At 44.6% G+C, this 17203-nt stretch overlaps 1 protein-coding gene across 1 annotated transcript; it reads right to left on the bottom strand.

The window, feature by feature from the left end:
• Window positions 1-1928: 1928 nt before the first annotated feature.
• LOC111663811 (uncharacterized) lies at window positions 1929-11431 on the bottom strand. The gene is made up of 3 exons (XM_023418143.2): window positions 9336-11431; window positions 8568-8870; window positions 1929-6822 (listed from the first exon to the last, which is right to left on the bottom strand). The coding sequence occupies exons 1-3, from the start codon at window positions 11419-11421 to the stop codon at window positions 6557-6559; spliced, it is 2655 nt and encodes an 884-aa protein (XP_023273911.2). The 5' UTR covers window positions 11422-11431; the 3' UTR covers window positions 1929-6556.
• Window positions 11432-17203: the final 5772 nt, after the last annotated feature.

The raw sequence follows: 17203 nt of genomic DNA on the forward strand, positions 1-17203 counted from the left end.
CATCAAGGCGTTACGGAGATATCATGTCCATGAGGATGGGACGTACGTACTGACAACATGAAAACAATATGGCTCCTTCTCTGACGGTCGCCGGCGCGGAGGAATAGAAACGTTTCCCAATCATGTCTGGTTTCATGGTTTCAGGATTTTAGTGTTGGACAAACTAAATTATTGATCTGATGATGGCTCTAGATGAACAGTGAGTAGTTGTTGCAGTTCATCCTGTGGGGAACATGAATGTCTGCTCCAAATGTCATGGAAATCCATCTGATGGTTGTTGAGATATTTCACTCACAACCACAAATATGAAGCTCATGAGGAGTCAGGAGGATTTATCCTCTGAGGACCGTGAACGTCTGTGCTGATATTTCAGTCTTGAACAACGCGGAGACACTGTCATGTCAAAAAACTGAAAATAGATTTACGTTAAAACTTTGACAGATTTTCAGTAAGAGACATCATGAGCGTCATCATGAATCCCAGACCGGGTCCTGACAGTGAACCACAGTCTGTGCAGCTCCGCTCTTGCTGTTTATTTGCAGTGGTGGTTATTGCCAGGCGGATACTGAATTTGTTTTAACCTCTCTCTCTGATCGACCCCCCCCCCTCCTCCCCCCCGGGCGCTCCACCACGCGGCTGTGAATCCCAAACCAGCTCTTATGTAACGATGAGCGCAGCAGATCTGGGTGGGGTGATCATCTGAATCGTCAATCACAATCGGCCGTTCGTATCGACGGTAATGAAACTGCTCAATACTTTCCAAATACACACCAGTGACTTCAGTGAGAGAGTGCCGGGGATCAGTCCGCAGAGCGAGCTCCAACCTATCACAGCGCGGCGTTGACTGGAGCTGTCAGCGCACTCACACAAAAACATCACAACTAATTAAAACAACAGATGCTCCCACAAATCATTACTTCTCAGTTTTTTTTTTTTATTAAAAGAGCCAGTTCCAGTGCATTTACTAGAAATGAATATGGAGAACAACTTCACAATCCAGCCATCAGGTTTGTACCGCACACTTTAGGATGCTAGTATAGTAACATTATCATATTCAGCTATAACCAACAAAAGAGAAGACGACACAGCAGTTAAATCACTGGATGGGAAATCGTCAGTCATGTCACCAACACAGGAACCAGATTAATCAGAGCTGCTGCTAATCAGACATGTCAGGAATGGAAGAGGAATACATGAGTGAGCTGAGCAGCGACTGTCCGCAGAATAAACACCTCCTTCGTCAAACCTCTTTATGCAGCTGCTGTGCATATGTATTGCACAACTGCTCTGCCTGGATGGGAGTTTGACGTCACGCCAGCAAAGTATAGTTGCATCTAAACCGATGATCAATGTCCACACACGTCGCTTTTCTTCTCATCCGAATCTTTGCGGCTCCCACAGCGTCGATGCTGCTGCCGCCAAAACCTTCTGCTCAGGTTTCCTTGTGAACCTCAAACATCCTCCGTCCGTGGAAGGCCCGTGTTTATTGGAGATAGTAGTCTTGACACTGGATGACTTGCTAGCTACAGATTCTCTGAAGAGTATTTCAGTAAAACTCCACTTGACTTTTTGCATATTATTTTGTGCTACAAGATGATTTACAGATGCATTTTTTTGGACTGAGATCTACTCTCAGAGTTTATAAGCCCCAAAGCCCATTTACGCTACGAATATATTTAGCTGTATAAGGAGACAAATTAAACCAAACATACTCTAAGTGCAGTTTTTTATAAGCTTTGACTTCAGGCAAAGCAACATATACAAGGCAAAAGGCCCATAATTCATCCTTCTCTATCCTCTGGATGTGGGTTTATAATGTGTCATTATAGGCATTATTGTTGTTCAGTCTTCACTTTGTCAACCAATTAACTTGACGTCACATTATAGCATGAGATCAGCTACATACAGTGTATATAGATGCTACTGAATTTAAACAGAACAATTTATTCAGTCACGTCAAAGAAGTTCTTCTGGCAGGTTGAAAAACAAAACAACAATCACCACAGACAGTTTCATCCCACGGAGCTAAAATCAACTGAAATCTTGTAACTGAAACATGGAGGCGGTGAGCGTATGTTAGAATTAGCAGATTGTTTCACTCTGATGTGAATATGCAGCAGATTTCACTGGACAAACGTCTCTGTGACGCAGCTTTTCTGCATTTTTGAGACGTGTTTAAGTGTAACACAGGAGACCAGAGCCATGCTAGCAGCTTAAACACAGCAGTGCTTTGGGCTAAATGCTAATGTCAGCATGCTAACAGTGATAATGCTAGCATGTTTAGCTGGTATGTGTTTAACATCTTAGTTTACCGTGTTAGCATGCTAACATTTGCAAATTAGCACTTAACTCAAAGTACAGCTGAGGCTTGTAGTTTTGCAGGTATTTGGTCATGAACCAAAGTATGATCATCCTCTGGGGACCATGAATGTCTGGACCAAATTTTTGGGGAATTTATCCAAAAGTTGAGATTTCTCAATAAATAAACAATTTCAGCCTCATGGTGGAGCTACAGGAATAGTGAGGGACGGTCAGCGGACTCGGAGGATTCGTCCTCTGGGGACCATGACCGTCTGAACTAAAGACAATCCATCCAAGAGCTGTCATGCTACTTGAGTCTGGACAGACCGACTGACACTGATCCGTGTCGCTACCACGGCTAAAAGGGAATTAGAATTATTCCAAAATCTTTTTAGTCGTTTTCATTGATTTTTTTGAGTTTCATTTCACTCGGATTGAAAAATAAAAGTAAATGTGAACATACTGCACACGTCATCCCCGCGGCACACACACACATGCACGTTGTCTCGTTAACATTTCAGTTGCAGGATTTAAGTTTTAACTCGACAGTTTTTAAGTCATTTGATCATTTTTTCTGATAAATGCTGACGATATCTGGACTGACGTCAAGATCAAATATTTGTTCATTTTTCTCATGTTCTGTCACCGAAAGGAAAAACAAAACGAACGCTGTTGCAGAGAAAGCAACATCACAGTATTTGTATTGTATTGTGTATTTAACCACAGTGACCAATGAGAGGAGGTTTTTAAAAACACCTTACTGCTACGTGTCACTCTCTGTCCGTCGTGCTCGTAAGGAAGACCAGGAGCAGCTACACGTCCTAACGCTGAGCACACAGTCGCTCTGAGGTTAACACACTGCACTGAGGCAGCGCGGCGAAGCCTGGACTGAACCAGAACAACGTCAGCAGGGCTCCTGTGTCCGAGCCCGCTTTGTACCGGTCACCTTTAGCGGTACTCTGATCTGCAAAACGTGACGTACAAAATAAAAGTCCTTGTGATATAGCAGCATCGTATTAGTCACAGTGCACCTCGAAGAATCATGAAGAGTATAGTCAGTACATGAAGGTAAAAACTTTGTCTAAATACAAGGAGCAGTTACTACAATATGAAAATATTACATTTGCTTAAGAGAAACAATCCATTATGAAAAGGGAGGGGGCGACTGCAGAGAATCACAGGTTTAGATAACATGAGTTTTTGGGTCTCTGGAGGGGGCGGGGGCAGCGGGGTGAAACAGCACAGCATTACTATGATAGTCATACCTGAAGAGTTCTTACCCCCATTAGAAAAAGAAGGAGGTGATCTGCTTTTTTCTTGAATCCTCTCATCATCATCATCATCATCATCATCATCATCATCATGAATCCTTAAATTGAATATTTGGTACAGGAAATAACACAACGTTTAAAAGTCAGCAATAAAATACAAAGAGGAATAATTCAGTTCCCACAAATAAGCAACGCACAGATATACAACGTTCTGAAAAAGTTATCATACACACAGTAACAACGCTCCTCTTCTCCAGTGCAAAACACCAACAGAAGATTTTTACACACACTGACACTCACAGAGACTCCGGCCCTTCAGTTCATATGAATGAAAGAGAAAATGTTCAGTTCCCTTCGTCGTGTCTCTTGAGTACAGACGTCTGAGGTCAGCATCGACTCAGCTGCACAGCAAAGTCCGAACAGGGCCAAGTTAAAGAAATTGCTTCCACAGCCATTTTGCATATAAAGTCTGTATAAAAATCAAGGAGCGAAAGCAACAGGCCCTCATCCAAGGGTCACACCACACCTACAGTGAGCTGAGCCGGAGAGACTGCAGGACTCAGCGGCATGTTTGGTTAACGTCTCCCCAGCTGAAACACAGGCGAGAGGTAAAAACAGGAACACGGTGTGTTGACCCACGTTTACTGAGGTCTGATAACAGCGTGACACTGCAACGCGAAGCGCAGCTGAAGATCCACGTCGCCACCGCAGAGCTGGAAGTTTCATTCTGTTCAAACGGCCGTTCGTATAAAAGAAAGATTCATGTAAAAAAAAAAAAAAAAAAACTGTAAATACACAGATACGTGTGTACACCCGACATGATGAAGCAGTTTGACTGTAGAAAAATATATAGCCTTTATCAAAGTCACTTAGCCAGAAAATAAATCCAACAAGCAAAATTCAGGATCGTCTTACAAAGTCATGAGCACAGCGGAGAACCAAACGACAGCAGGCGAAACTGAAGGCATTCTGGTTTTAGAAAACTGTAGCAGGGCATGTTGTTAATCACAGGCTCAAATATGGAAAAATGGGACACTGCAATTTACATAAATATCACTAAAATAATAATAATAATGGAGAAAATATTATCAAAATTTGTGAACTCTTAGCTCAGGAGTAAAGTTTATATTCACTCACACACACTGATTTTGATTCAATAGAGTTTTTAAGCACAAGATAATACCTTCCATTGTAACCTGTTTAATTATCCAGAAGCGCCTCCTCTCTCTCCACACGCTGGCATAAAGGAATTTAATGTTTCTGTACCTAAGTATTTGATACCATTTAACAATTGATGCTTAAAAAAAATGTGATTTTTTTTGCAAATGTTGAGTTACTGTATATATTAACAGCATGCGATCAAAGAATGTGTATGGCATCAGTTTAGAAAATGTGCAAAATAATTGTCATCCTCAGCTACCAGATTAGTTTTCCACGACTCACTTATTCTTCCCATAAAATGAATGAATTGATATTATATGGAAGCTACTGTCCGTTTGTGTCTCATTGTTTCACGAGAGCAGAAGTCGATCTGCTCTGACTTTGTACATCATAATTAATGTATGAATATATCTGTATCTCCTGTGGAGTTAGATTTTGTAGCTGTTTTGTAACGTGAGTATTTGTTGTTAATGTGTACGGGATTCAGGATTGAACCGTAGCAATACAGAGGAAAAGTTCACAGTGAATCAAGGAACCTTCTCTAATCAAAGCAAATCCTTCACAATAAAAAAATAATGCATAGTCATGATAGACACAGTAAGAAGTTCAGGAAGGAGAATAAGGCAAAACAACAGTCAGGGAGAAACAACACAGACGTCAGCTAAGACACCATCTCTAAAAAGAAATGACGTTTTCTGATTCCTGCACAAAGGCGTCAAAATAATAAAATATAAAGTCGATTCGTCTTTAAGAGAATCCATGATTTAGGTTAGACGGTGTCAGCCATGAAAAAAAATACATTTTCCAAAGTCGAGAAAACAACAGAAGTTAAAAAATAAAAACTTTCACAGTTTTTTCACCATAACACAAAAGAAATAGTTTGGCTACATGTTCCTGACCAGACCGGTTCAGTAGTCGTTAGATGTCGCCTCTGCGCAACTAATTAATTAACTTCCATGTGCTATTTCATTTCAAACAATAGTTTTCATGCTGAACACAAAAGAATAAAAATAATCATCAGTCATGAATTAACGGTGGAAGAATAGAGCACAGTTGGAGAAGGTCTGTTGTTTTAAAGCACATTATAAGAGCAGGACACACCTCCGCTGAAATAAGCTGTAAATCAGAGTGAGTGTAAAATAAATCAGCTCAGTTCTGAATGTGTTTTATAATGAGCTTATTTCAGCGTATGAACCTGAAATAAAACCATCCCAACACATTTCCACCAGCTGCTTGTTTTCCACGCTGCTGCACTGCACAGTTTTTCAAACAGGAAACAGACATGATGATATTGACCAGAAACAGTGACGGAGGTCTGTGCGTCAAATATCTTCTCGTCCTCGTGACATTTCAGTTGGTGATAACGAAACAAACTGAAGACATGGATGGGAAGTAAAGTGCATTGTTGTGACCTGTGTGTTGCTACATGTGGTGGAGACATCACAGTGGTGCTGTGGGCGAGGTGAGACGTCACCTGTGAACCCTTTCCACGTCTGTGTTTGTGGCTAACGGCAGCCGTGTTACTGTGTGTGGCTGTGACTGTAAATGATGGGAACAAAAAGGAAGAGGCATCAGAGAGAGAGAAGTCAGATATAGATCTGTACAAAATATTGGCACGTTATCTTCTAAACAGTTTACTGGGTGATGATCGCGTTACTACTTAAACAACCATCCGCTCTTTTGTCTCGTCTCACAGCGTTAAAAGTGCACTAACGTTTTCTCATCTCTCTTCTAAAATGTGCTGCACTTCTTTAACGCTCATTAATGCCACTTTAATCTCTCACCTGCGTTAACCCGACCTGCTCCTAAACCCCTGTCCTCTCTCACACCTGCGTCTCCACACCGTTAAGTTTAGGCATCAGGATGCGAGGAGTCACCCCAGAGTTGAGGTCCCTCTCGAACTCCAGCAGCTGGCCCATGAAGTTCAGGTTGGGGGACACCACGGGTCGCCGGCTCCGCACGTACTTGTAGGCGTCCGTCATTGTCATGAGGGTGTGCTTCATAAGGTAGGCGATGACGATGGTTGCAGAGCGAGACACGCCTGCCTGGCAGTGCACCAACACTCCCTGTCCACTCTGATAGGCCTCCTCTGTGGATGAGAACAACAGAGCAGATCAGCTGAATTCACAAAGGAACTAGAGTCACCTCCTCGTGGTCGTATCCCTCCGCCACTGAACATCAGGTTACGTCCCTGTTTATCCAGAGACGTATAAAATATGAAACATCTGTGTGAAATTTGGAACGATGTGTCGCCAGCTGGTGATGGTCAGTGAATACTGTACCTCCAAACTGAAGACCGGCTGATGTTCAACTACAATGTTTTGTTTCCTATTTTATAAAAATACAAAAGCTTTGAGGTGACGTGCGGAGGTGACTGTCGCCGGCGTGGAGGAATATAAACCGACTAAATGCTGCAGACTGACCGGCTGTGAGCATCTGGAATACAAACTTAGAACAAATGGTCATTTAATTTAAAGAATTAAGACTTTTTACAGCCAAAATGTAGGATGTCGTTCAAACATCAGTCACTGTCTTTAAACTATAAATTTAAATTCACCAAAAGTCTCAGCATTTTATTCCTCTGATGAAAAGGGGGGGGGGGGTCATTTATTATTACTTATTTATTTTTAATGTGTAATATTTTATTGTAACTTCTGTGCAAGTAAAGTGAACTGAAGCTCCAGCAGCCACTACAGGAACCTGGGGGAGACTGCACCACAGTGAGGGAGGCAGGACCAGGCTCAGGGACACAGACACACACAGTGACAACAGTCACGGCTTCGGAAGGAAATATTTCAGAGGTCAGTCAGTTCATTCTTCCTTTTCTTCAGTGTAGAAATCATCATAACAAACCGAGGTTACCAGGTAACAGTGACAGGTGAACACAGACCACAGTCTTCAGGATGTAGATGTCTGTCCTGCCGGTGTAAGTAGTGAGTATAATCACATAATCGTTATTATCTTTCCTGTAATTATCAGTGCCGGGCTGTGACTAATCATTTCCAGATACTCATTAGTTCCATTACTCTCGTTAGTCCGTCCTGCTCAGAAAACATCCTCCGCACGTCACCTCAAAGCTTTTGGATTTTCATAAAATAGGAAACAAAACATTGTAGTTGAACATCAGCCGGTCTTCAGTTTGGAGGTACAGTATTCACTGACATCACCAGCTGATTCCTGAATGTGAGCTAACTAGCAGCTAAGAACATGTAACAAAACAACTGTAGTTACTGGGAGAGCAGCTCGTTATTTCTCTTCTTTTGGTGAAGGCTTGTTTTTTACTAACTCTCTCGCCGCCTCAACCTCAACTGCCTGAATCCTCCATCCTGTGGTGGATGTGAACACTCGTGGCCATCGCTCGATCGTCACTGTCGTACCCGTTTTCATACGTTGACGGACACAGGATTGGACATGACCAGGAAGAAAACAGCAGTAGAAGGAAACAAATGAGGTTTTATTTGAAACTGTAATTTCTAAATTAGAAATATAAAGTTCATCTTCACAGAAACCGAGACAGAAAGAATATTAGTTCTCCGGGACAGTCGCCCAGAAGAGAGAATGATCTCTCGGGTGGAAACCCTACCTGACGACAGCCAGGCGAGAGCCAATCACAATCATCTTGGTTCCAACAGAAGGACAGAGCGGTTTACTGCTCCAGTCCACTTGGAACAAGATGGAGGAAAATATCTACATCGTGTTTTTAACGAGTTACTGGAACGTCGATCCACGAGGCCACTACTTTACATCTGTATGTGTGAATGCGCGCGCACACACACACACACACACACACACACACACACACACACAACCACACGTCAGAGGCTGGACTCTCACCAATGAACTCAAACACCTCCTCAAAGTACTGCCGGAGGTTCTGCTTGCTGTTGTCGGTGGCGGGCAGCCGTTTGTAGCGCAGTCCGGAGTTGACATGGTAGAGGGGGAGGTGTGTGGTCACGTTGACCACGTAGCCGATGTTGAGGCGCAGCAGCAGGTCCAGGTCTTGGGCGTCTCTCTCGTTCCCCAGGAAGAGGAAGGGCAGGATGGGACTGACCACGGCGTTCTCTGCGTCAGGAGTCATCACACTCTCATCGGACAGAGACGCCGGCAGTGACGAGGAGAGAGGCAGAGAGAGGTGCACTGGAAGAAGACAAGACAAAGAGTGGGGAGGTGTTGTCTGCATCGTTGTCTGAGTTCAAACTGAAACAACAAACAAAAGTTCCTGAAGCTAAATCACTGAATCAAACGTGGGTCGTTTTAGTGTGAAAGCTCATTAGCAGTATTTACTGGCTTTGCTTATTTTATGACATAAATGAAACAACTTGCTGAGATGCTAAATGTTCCCAGATGTGTGCATCTGTCAAAAACTGCAAAATTATTTAACACGTCAAGGGCGACTGGGCTCAGAATGACGACGGCGTACGACCAACACAGACACAAGACGGTGCAGTGGCTGAAAGTAACCATCAGGGATGTTTTGATGGACGTCTGTGGTTGGAAAACAAAATGCATTCAGCCCATTACTGAGCGTCTTTATGTGAGTGATTACATGCTTTAGTTTAGTTTCTCTGCCTGTGATGCGTGTGAACTGAAAGAGCTTCTTACTTCTGCTGTTCTCCTCGTCTTGCTCTCTGTTCAGGGAGTTCAGCGCCAGGTGAAGGGACTGAGCCGAGGGCAGAGAGTGCCCCCCCTCCCTCTCCCTCTGCCAGGGTTTGGGTTTGATGAGTGTGCTGGGGGCGGACGGCGGAGGCGAGAAGGACACGGGCGACGGCGGGGAGGCCGAGCGGGGAGACGGGGAATGAGGATATGCTGCATCTCCGTCCTGCTCCAGACCGTCGTCCATTCCTCCATCTTTTTTCAAAAGCCTCTTCAGCGAGTTCCGGCCTTCGTCGTACCCAGATCCTGACCTGTAGCCCATAAAATCCAGGGCGGCCATTTTGCCCTGCTGAAGCCGCCGGCGGCCGGCGTGATCTGTGAGCTGAGGCGGCGCGTATTCTTGAAGGTTCTGACAATCCAAGAGGACGAGGCCCGTTCCGTTGCTGCCATTTTGAGCCTGGCCTCCGCACGTCTGCCCGACCCCCGCTCCCATCCCGCCACAGTGATTCTTTTGGCCTTTGGAATGGGTCATCTTCTTGGCCAGTTCCTCAGGCCAGATCGTGCGCACGCTGTAGTCATCATCGTCGGCTTGGAACACGCCCATCTGGTGAGCCGCTCCGACGCCTCTTCCCGGGGGTTTGCCTCGGCGGGGGTTGAACGTGACCACGATGGGGTCGCTGCTGCAGTAGCTGCAGGTGGAGCTACCTGTCTGAGAGGCTTTGGGGTTGCAGCCCGTGACGCAGCTCTGTATCGCCCGGAGAGGGGCTGAGGAGGACAGAGGGGTACAGGGCAGACATCCCCCTACCAGTTTTTTGCGAAGGATAGCAGGACTCTCGAAGTTCCTGGCCTCGCCAGAGCAGGAGGCACAGCGGAGAGGTTTGAACAGGCTCGCTCGGCAGTCAGACACAGTGCTGTTGGAGGAGGAGGTGTTGGAGGTGGAGGTGGTGGAGAGACACCCACCCAGATTTCTCAGGCCCATTTCTTTGCCTCCTCTCTTCACTGCTCCGACATTGTGAACACAGGAGAACGAGGTGGAAGAGCTTCCTCCACCTCCTTGGCAGCCGGCGGAGTGCGCCTTACACCCTCTGCATTTCACCAACCTCCAGCAGCCGCAGCTGAACGGGTGGGTGCAGTCGATGGTGCAGGTATGGTCAGGGCTGGGGAAGCCTCCGGCGTGGGAGGAGCAAGGGGAGAGGGGCAGACCATGAAGAATGTGGGGGCGCTGATCCCTGGCGCGGGACGGGTGAGGCTGGCTGAGCTGCTGAAAGGAGACGGGGACATGGGTGGGTTGGGAGGGAGGGGATCCGGGATAGTTGGAGTTTAGGATGGCGGCATGGGGCACGGGGACGGAGTTGTGGTGGTAGGGCAGACTGTGACTGTTATGGCTTTGATGGACAGTTCCCAGTTTGGAATTCTTCTTGTGACCTAGGGAGGGAAACTCCTGGTCGCCTCTGTTGAGGAAGCTGGCGTTCTCCTTCTCGCTCCTGAACTTATGCTGCTGCGCCTGAGCGGGGACGAACTGTAGGACCCCCCCGGGGGAAGTCGACAGCTGACTGTGGCGACTTCGCTGCGACTTGTGCTCGGCTCCGCCTGGCCTCCCTGCGGTTCCGGTCTTTCTCTCACATTGTCCTTGATCGAGCTGCGAAGAGGCGCATTTCCCTCTGCCACTTTTTACACTTCCGCTGCGTTCTAACGAGTTGCTGAATCCTCCTGCCCGTCCTCCTTTGTCCACAGTCACTCTGATATCAATAGTATGAGTGTGGGAGGGCAGCCGGGGGCCCAGTGTTACTGTGCCATTGCTGTGGCAGTGGCTAGGGATGTGTCTGACTCCCGCTGGGATCACAGGCTGCTCGCCCTTGAATTTCTGCACACGTGAAGATCTGCGCTTGCATTCCAGAGTCAGGGATTTGCAGGAGGGAGAGTAGAAGTGCGAGTGAGACGGGTGGAGATTAGGAGGGTGGGAGACTTGTCCATTGGAGGAGGCTGATATTTGAGAGGCGTGGTGCGGGATGGTTTGCGGGGAAGCCTGGCAGAGGGTTAGGTTTTTAGGGCGCTGAATGACCACTATGCGCTCGTCGAGAGGGAGGGGAGGCATCTGGGTTCATGCGAAGCTGTTCATTGAAGAGGGAGAGAGAGACAGAAAGAGAGACGTCAGGAAACGACTGTATAGATTAAATGTGGGGCACACTTTACATTCCACCAGTTTAAACACAAACTGCACATCATGCAAATTCTGAACAAAGCTTTGCAGCGCTTAAATATTTATATGATGCAGTGCACACACGTAACTGTAGCAGAGCTGTGTTTTACATTATGTTGTAGTTAAATTTAAAAAAGAATGAATTTGATTATTATTGGAATGTAAATTAAAGCCCCAAATCCTCCACAACAACGACAACAACACACGTTGACAACAACAGTAGATTTTTATGTTTTGCATATTTCTGTAAGTCACCTCTGAGGCGTCTTCTCTATATCAAAACATACTGATACCAACAACCAGTGATGTTACATCTCAGCGACGCGTCACACAAACAGTTTCCTTTGACATTTGCTGCAAATGAAAGGAGGATGTACGTACATGAAGAGGAAACCACCTGAGCTGCATGTTTGGTTTGAATGGATGACACTGTTCGATCACGTTGGGAGAATCCATTAAAACATGCAGCTCACAGTCTGTTACCTGCTTATACCAGGGCGACTTTCCAGACGTTTAATGCTCATCTGTATTTGTAGGAGTTTGACATTTATTACAAATTGAAACCGTTCCTCAGTAATATCGTCGGCTTTAGCCTATAAAATTCAAAATCGGAGGGTGCGCGAGTGTGTACCTGTTTGCTGTTAGCAGCAAATAATCCCAGCTAATCCTGACGGCACTGAGGCCTCTTAAAAGCTCAGTCACAAGCTGCTTCAAATGAGCTGCGGCCCTTCATCCCTCTGAGGAGCCCTCACTCTCCCCGTGATGCATGCCGAGCCGTGACTAAATATACTGTGGCTGGACTTCGCACGTTTACTGCTCTCGATACAGATGAGAATTGTTTAATCGTGGTAAGAACTTGCTTTTCTACACGTTGAACCTTTTGTGCTGCTTTGTCTCGGAGACTCAGCGGCTCTGGCGGTGAGCTACTGGCTCAGTGGGATTCTTCACTTAATGCTGGAGAGCCAGGAGATTATCTGAAATGAAACACTTCCTGCCCGCAGATATCCAGCCCGTTCATCCCGCCTCCGGTATAAACTAAATTAACCGAATCCTTTGGGCCAATTTGAAATGAGCATTTGTCCAGGCCACGGTATAAACAGAAGGTCACCACGTACACAACGATACAGCTCAGCTTTCTCACCATGACACAGCAAAAACACATCAACTGAGTGTATCTCATAAATATGCATGTCGTGGTAAAATACATACAGGAGGTTTTTTTGTAACGTTAAATTGCCTTTATGATTAATGTTATTAATAACAGGTTGGTACAGTTACTACAGGACTTTAGGTTTTTATATTCATTCGAGTCATTCATTATAAAGCTGCACTCAAATGTTCAGATGAAATATTATTGTCGTTAAAGTGAAAATCCACCCACTGATACACACACTGTTAAATAAAATCAATCTGAGATGTCCAGGGCACCCATGGGTGTTCGGTTGATGAAGTACTTTAATTTACTTTTTGCCTCACTAGCAGCAAGGTTGTAGGAGTGTAAACAGGTCGGCTGGGATGATGTTAGCATGCTAATGTTAGCATTCAGCTCAAGGCACAACTAAGAGATTAACAAGAGGAGAAAATAAACGTGATGCGTTTTACTGTTGAGGTTTGTTTCTCGTGTGATTGGAGGGTTGATACAGACCGGTGAGTCATGGCAGGAGCGTTTCTTCATTGACTGAACTGGACTGACAACACAACCTGAGCTGTACCTCTGATATTTATAGATCACTGGAAATGATATCACATTTAAAAGGTCACTTCACATTTCAAGAAGACTTTTAGTCATGCTAGCTGCATGGCTGTGGGGCTGTTTCTGTCTGTTGCCCAGGTGAACAGCATCAGCTGACGACGCTCCCCGTCGTCTCGGAGGTTGTCCTTGTCCTCATCGGCTCGTCAGCTGATGCTGTTCACCTGTGCCGCCCAGAGTTTAGAAGCTGGCCCACGTGCTCGCTTGTTCTCTCCCTTCCATCTGCTGACAGCCATCTGTACATGTACCACTCACACACACTCCGCTCTCATGACTGAAGACTTTCCACACCTCGTTTTTCTTTCTACGTGGTTTTGAGTGAACAGTTATCGGATGATCGCGTAATGTTGGTGCAGACATTCAGGATGAACGCTAATAACTTTGGTGATGCCTCAACCTTTTATCCAGCATCATGATCAGCTCAAACTTTAATTGTCCAATACTTTGCTTTATGACAGAATACCTGCAATGTCGTGCAAAAAATTAGACACACAAAACTAAAATGGCAGATATATATCTACCTGCTTAGCGTTAGTGTGTTAGCATCATGAGCGTGTTAGCATCAAAGCACCACCGCAGCCTTCCAGGGCTGCTAGCACGGCTGTAGTCTTAATTGTTCTCAAATTAAAGAGTCATTTACATTACAATGCCCCATACTTTTTCATGCACTTCTACTGGTATGTAACCATGCAGATATTTTCAGTTTTATTTTCCATCTCTTAGATTTCTGCCGTCTCCCCACATGCAGAGAATTTTGTTTGTGGTGCTCACATCAATTTAAAAGAGACTTGTGTAACAGAAACGTCGCTGTGAACAGTTTCTATTGGAATAACTTGATGAAATAGTCCCAGTGGAAACTGTTGACAGCATATTCTCCACTGTCATTGTCCCTGGACAACACGATCTGTCTGCATGACCAAATACCATCAGAAGTAAGTCATTTTTCTTATGCCATTTAGATGAAGCAACCCTTTAAACTCCACATTAGATAAAGTGGAGATGAAACAACGAACTGGAACATCACATATTACTGTTTTTACACAGTGTTTGTTTGGGTGAATTTTCATTTTAAGCTTAAGTCCTTTAAGACACATTAATCAAGAATCTCTCGGGGAGTGGAAGACCAGAAAGTTAAAAGTGGGACTGGGTGGAACGGATACTGAAGACGATGCTGGCTGACAGGAATAAGGGGGTGGTGGAGAGAAAATACAGGGGGACAGATTATAACGTGACACTGTAAACCACAGACTACAGGGGAGGAAGGAACATGTCAGAATAATCTGGGGATGTCTTCAGTCCCAACACAACACAGTTACCGACCCATAGAGAAAGCAAACCACGCCGCTGCGTCCCCATGCTTATATCCACGCACTGAGTCTGCTGATGGTGTCCTCATCTTTTTTTTTTCTTTTTCCTTTTTCAGCCTTGCCTGTGGTGGAGGGGGGTGGGGGTTACATTGACCCAGTTTTATCATGGTGGAAGTCACTATCACTCTGATCACTTTTCTCTCACACACTGTAAACTGCAGGCTAGTGGCCTGTTCACTCACTCACTGTCACAGCCGCAGCAGGAACCACAGACAGAGCATTTAAGAAATAAAAGTGAGACATTAAATCATCTGATGGGTTGATTACAAAGTCTCTTTGACAGTAAAAATGTATTGAAATTTCACATTATTACAAACACTCAAATCTGCAACATAATTTAAATGGGGAAACAAAAAGAGGAGCATCATAATTATCTCCTTTGTCAACTCAAGTGGGACTGTTCCCTGAAGCTGCAGTCAGATATTCTGCCAAATCTCCATAATTATTCTCATGTGTAGAGGTGAGTTTAATAATGATGCTTCAAAAGCAACACAAAAGGCTTGTAAAGTACATTTTTTAAACTTAGCTCTTTGCCTCATGTTCATATCCTTAACTGCTCAAGACAGAATTTCTCTGTTGCTCATAAATTGTTGGTTAATGCAAAAATACAAACTGGTACATTTAGTGGAAAAGACAGAATTAGTTTGTCTGAACCCTTGTGGTCATTTAATTTTACATAAAAACTATCCCTGATAAGCTCATGGATCCCGGTGCATTGTTAATGACTGTGTCTGGTTGACTTGTCTGAGTTGTTAATGGTTCCATTAAAGAGACATTTCACCAACTTCTTAGACTGAAAAACCGGATCCAACGTGTCACAGAAAAACAGAGATAGGGAAAAAGACAAAGAGTAAATACAGACTTATGTTGTTTGTAGTAGTTAGAATAAAGTCCACCTGGACTTGAGCAGGTTAATGTCACGATGCTGCATCAGCAGCCTACCAATGATATAATAACATCATATATAATAAGAACATTTCAGATTTTTTGGATTCTGTGCTTTTACTCGAGGAGGGTTTTGAAAGCAGGACTTTCACTTGAAGGAGTATTTTGACATTGTTGATTCTGTGCTTTGAGCTCCACCGCTGTCCTGCTTCAAGACAATAAAAAAAAAACCAGAACAAGACGAAGGCAGTTTGTAATCCTCGTAGGATTCACCCAGAAGGACAGAACTGGAAAATGGTGTGAGCTCTGCTGATTAGGAGGTTAATTGAAATGGCATGTAATTAACTTTGTTTATAGGGAATCACTCCAGTCTGTTGGTCCTAATTAATCTGTCTCTCTAACACATTAATGAAATGTGATAAAGGCTGTGAGCTACCTGCTCCGCCGACATACAGTCCGCACACCGAGCGTTATTTGGCTCTTTCTGAAACACAATCACTGCGAACACACACGGCGTGTGTGTTCGCAGTGATTGTGTTTCAGAAAGAGCCAAACAGTACAAAGTGTACGGAGCGTGCAGGCGTGTTTGATGCTTGTCAAATGAGGAAACTGTGGTGAGAGCAAAGAAACACACTTGTTCTTTTCAGTCTGTGATTTGACAGTTTTTCATTATTTCCCCCTTCATAGCGTCGATTGGCAGATCCCGGTTTGCATCTGAGATGGCAGCAAATCTGACAACACAATGGAGAGCAGTGTTGCTGTACAGTGGCAGAACATGGAGACAAAAGCACCGTTTGCTCATTAAGAAACTGTTAATAGGAGCATTTTAAGACATTTGAAAATACTCGCCTTTGCATCCGGTTTGTATCTGACGTGGATTCTCAAGAAAAAAGTTCAATGGCCTCATTAAAAATTCTTTAAATGACATCCACCCCCTCTGGTTTAAAAATTCCCTCTGAATATTACTTCGTTAAAAAAATGAAACTATGAGGCACAAGATGTCTCCTGCTTCTCCTAAAGAAGAGAGATCTCAAATTTCCACATCACACTTCATACAAGCTTCATATTGGACCACGACTGAGTGTGTCAGAATCAGGCCGTACGTTCACGCCTTTCACTGATGTTCAAGGTGAGGACGCAGAAACTTTCCCCACGACGAGACGTGAAAACAGCGTCACGTACGTCATTCTGCACCGTGAAACATCCAGGCGAGGTAACACTTCTGTGCGTTTACAAAAGGAACTCTGATCGATCCGAAGTCGCAAATCAATGTGTTACTGACCCAGAACCATCAGACCATAAACTGTCAAACGGCTACAACTGAGCACAGTGATTACTTCAGAGATGGCTCATGCCTTTCTGAGAACCATACTGAGTGTGTAACTGCAGCATATTATGTATGAGACTACTCATATCAGTATGTGAGATTGCATAATATATCTGCTTGGAATATATACGACTTCAGAGGTCGACAGTAAACTGTAAATAAGTTATGAGCGTCTCTCGGAGGAAGTGAGGAGTAACAAGAGGATCCACAGGAAAGTCCTGACAGATAGCTGCTTATAAGGGGCGGAATAAACAAATGTGGCAGCGCGGATCAAGGAGAGGGGAGGCAAATACAAATGTATGCACATGATTACGGATGTATTAATATTTAAGGAAAAGGCTAACTTAT

This window comes from Seriola lalandi, unplaced genomic scaffold (genome assembly GCF_002814215.2).
Source record: "Seriola lalandi dorsalis isolate HSWRI2012SDOR001 ecotype SW California unplaced genomic scaffold, Sedor1 jcf7180002054581, whole genome shotgun sequence".
NCBI classification, from domain to species: domain Eukaryota; kingdom Metazoa; phylum Chordata; class Actinopteri; order Carangiformes; family Carangidae; genus Seriola; species Seriola lalandi.

Excerpts from the sequence above, each read along its gene's own strand:
- LOC111663811 (XM_023418143.2), bottom strand. The coding sequence starts at position 11,421 with ATGCCTCCCCTCCCTCTCGACGAGCGCATAGTGGTCATTCAGCGCCCT. Across the intron at positions 8,871-9,335 it reads AGACGAGGAGAACAGCAGAA|TGCACCTCTCTCTGCCTCTC; the intron begins GTAAGAAGCTCT and ends GTCTTCTTCCAG. Across the intron at positions 6,823-8,567 it reads GGAGGTGTTTGAGTTCATTG|AGGAGGCCTATCAGAGTGGA; the intron begins GTGAGAGTCCAG and ends TCTCATCCACAG.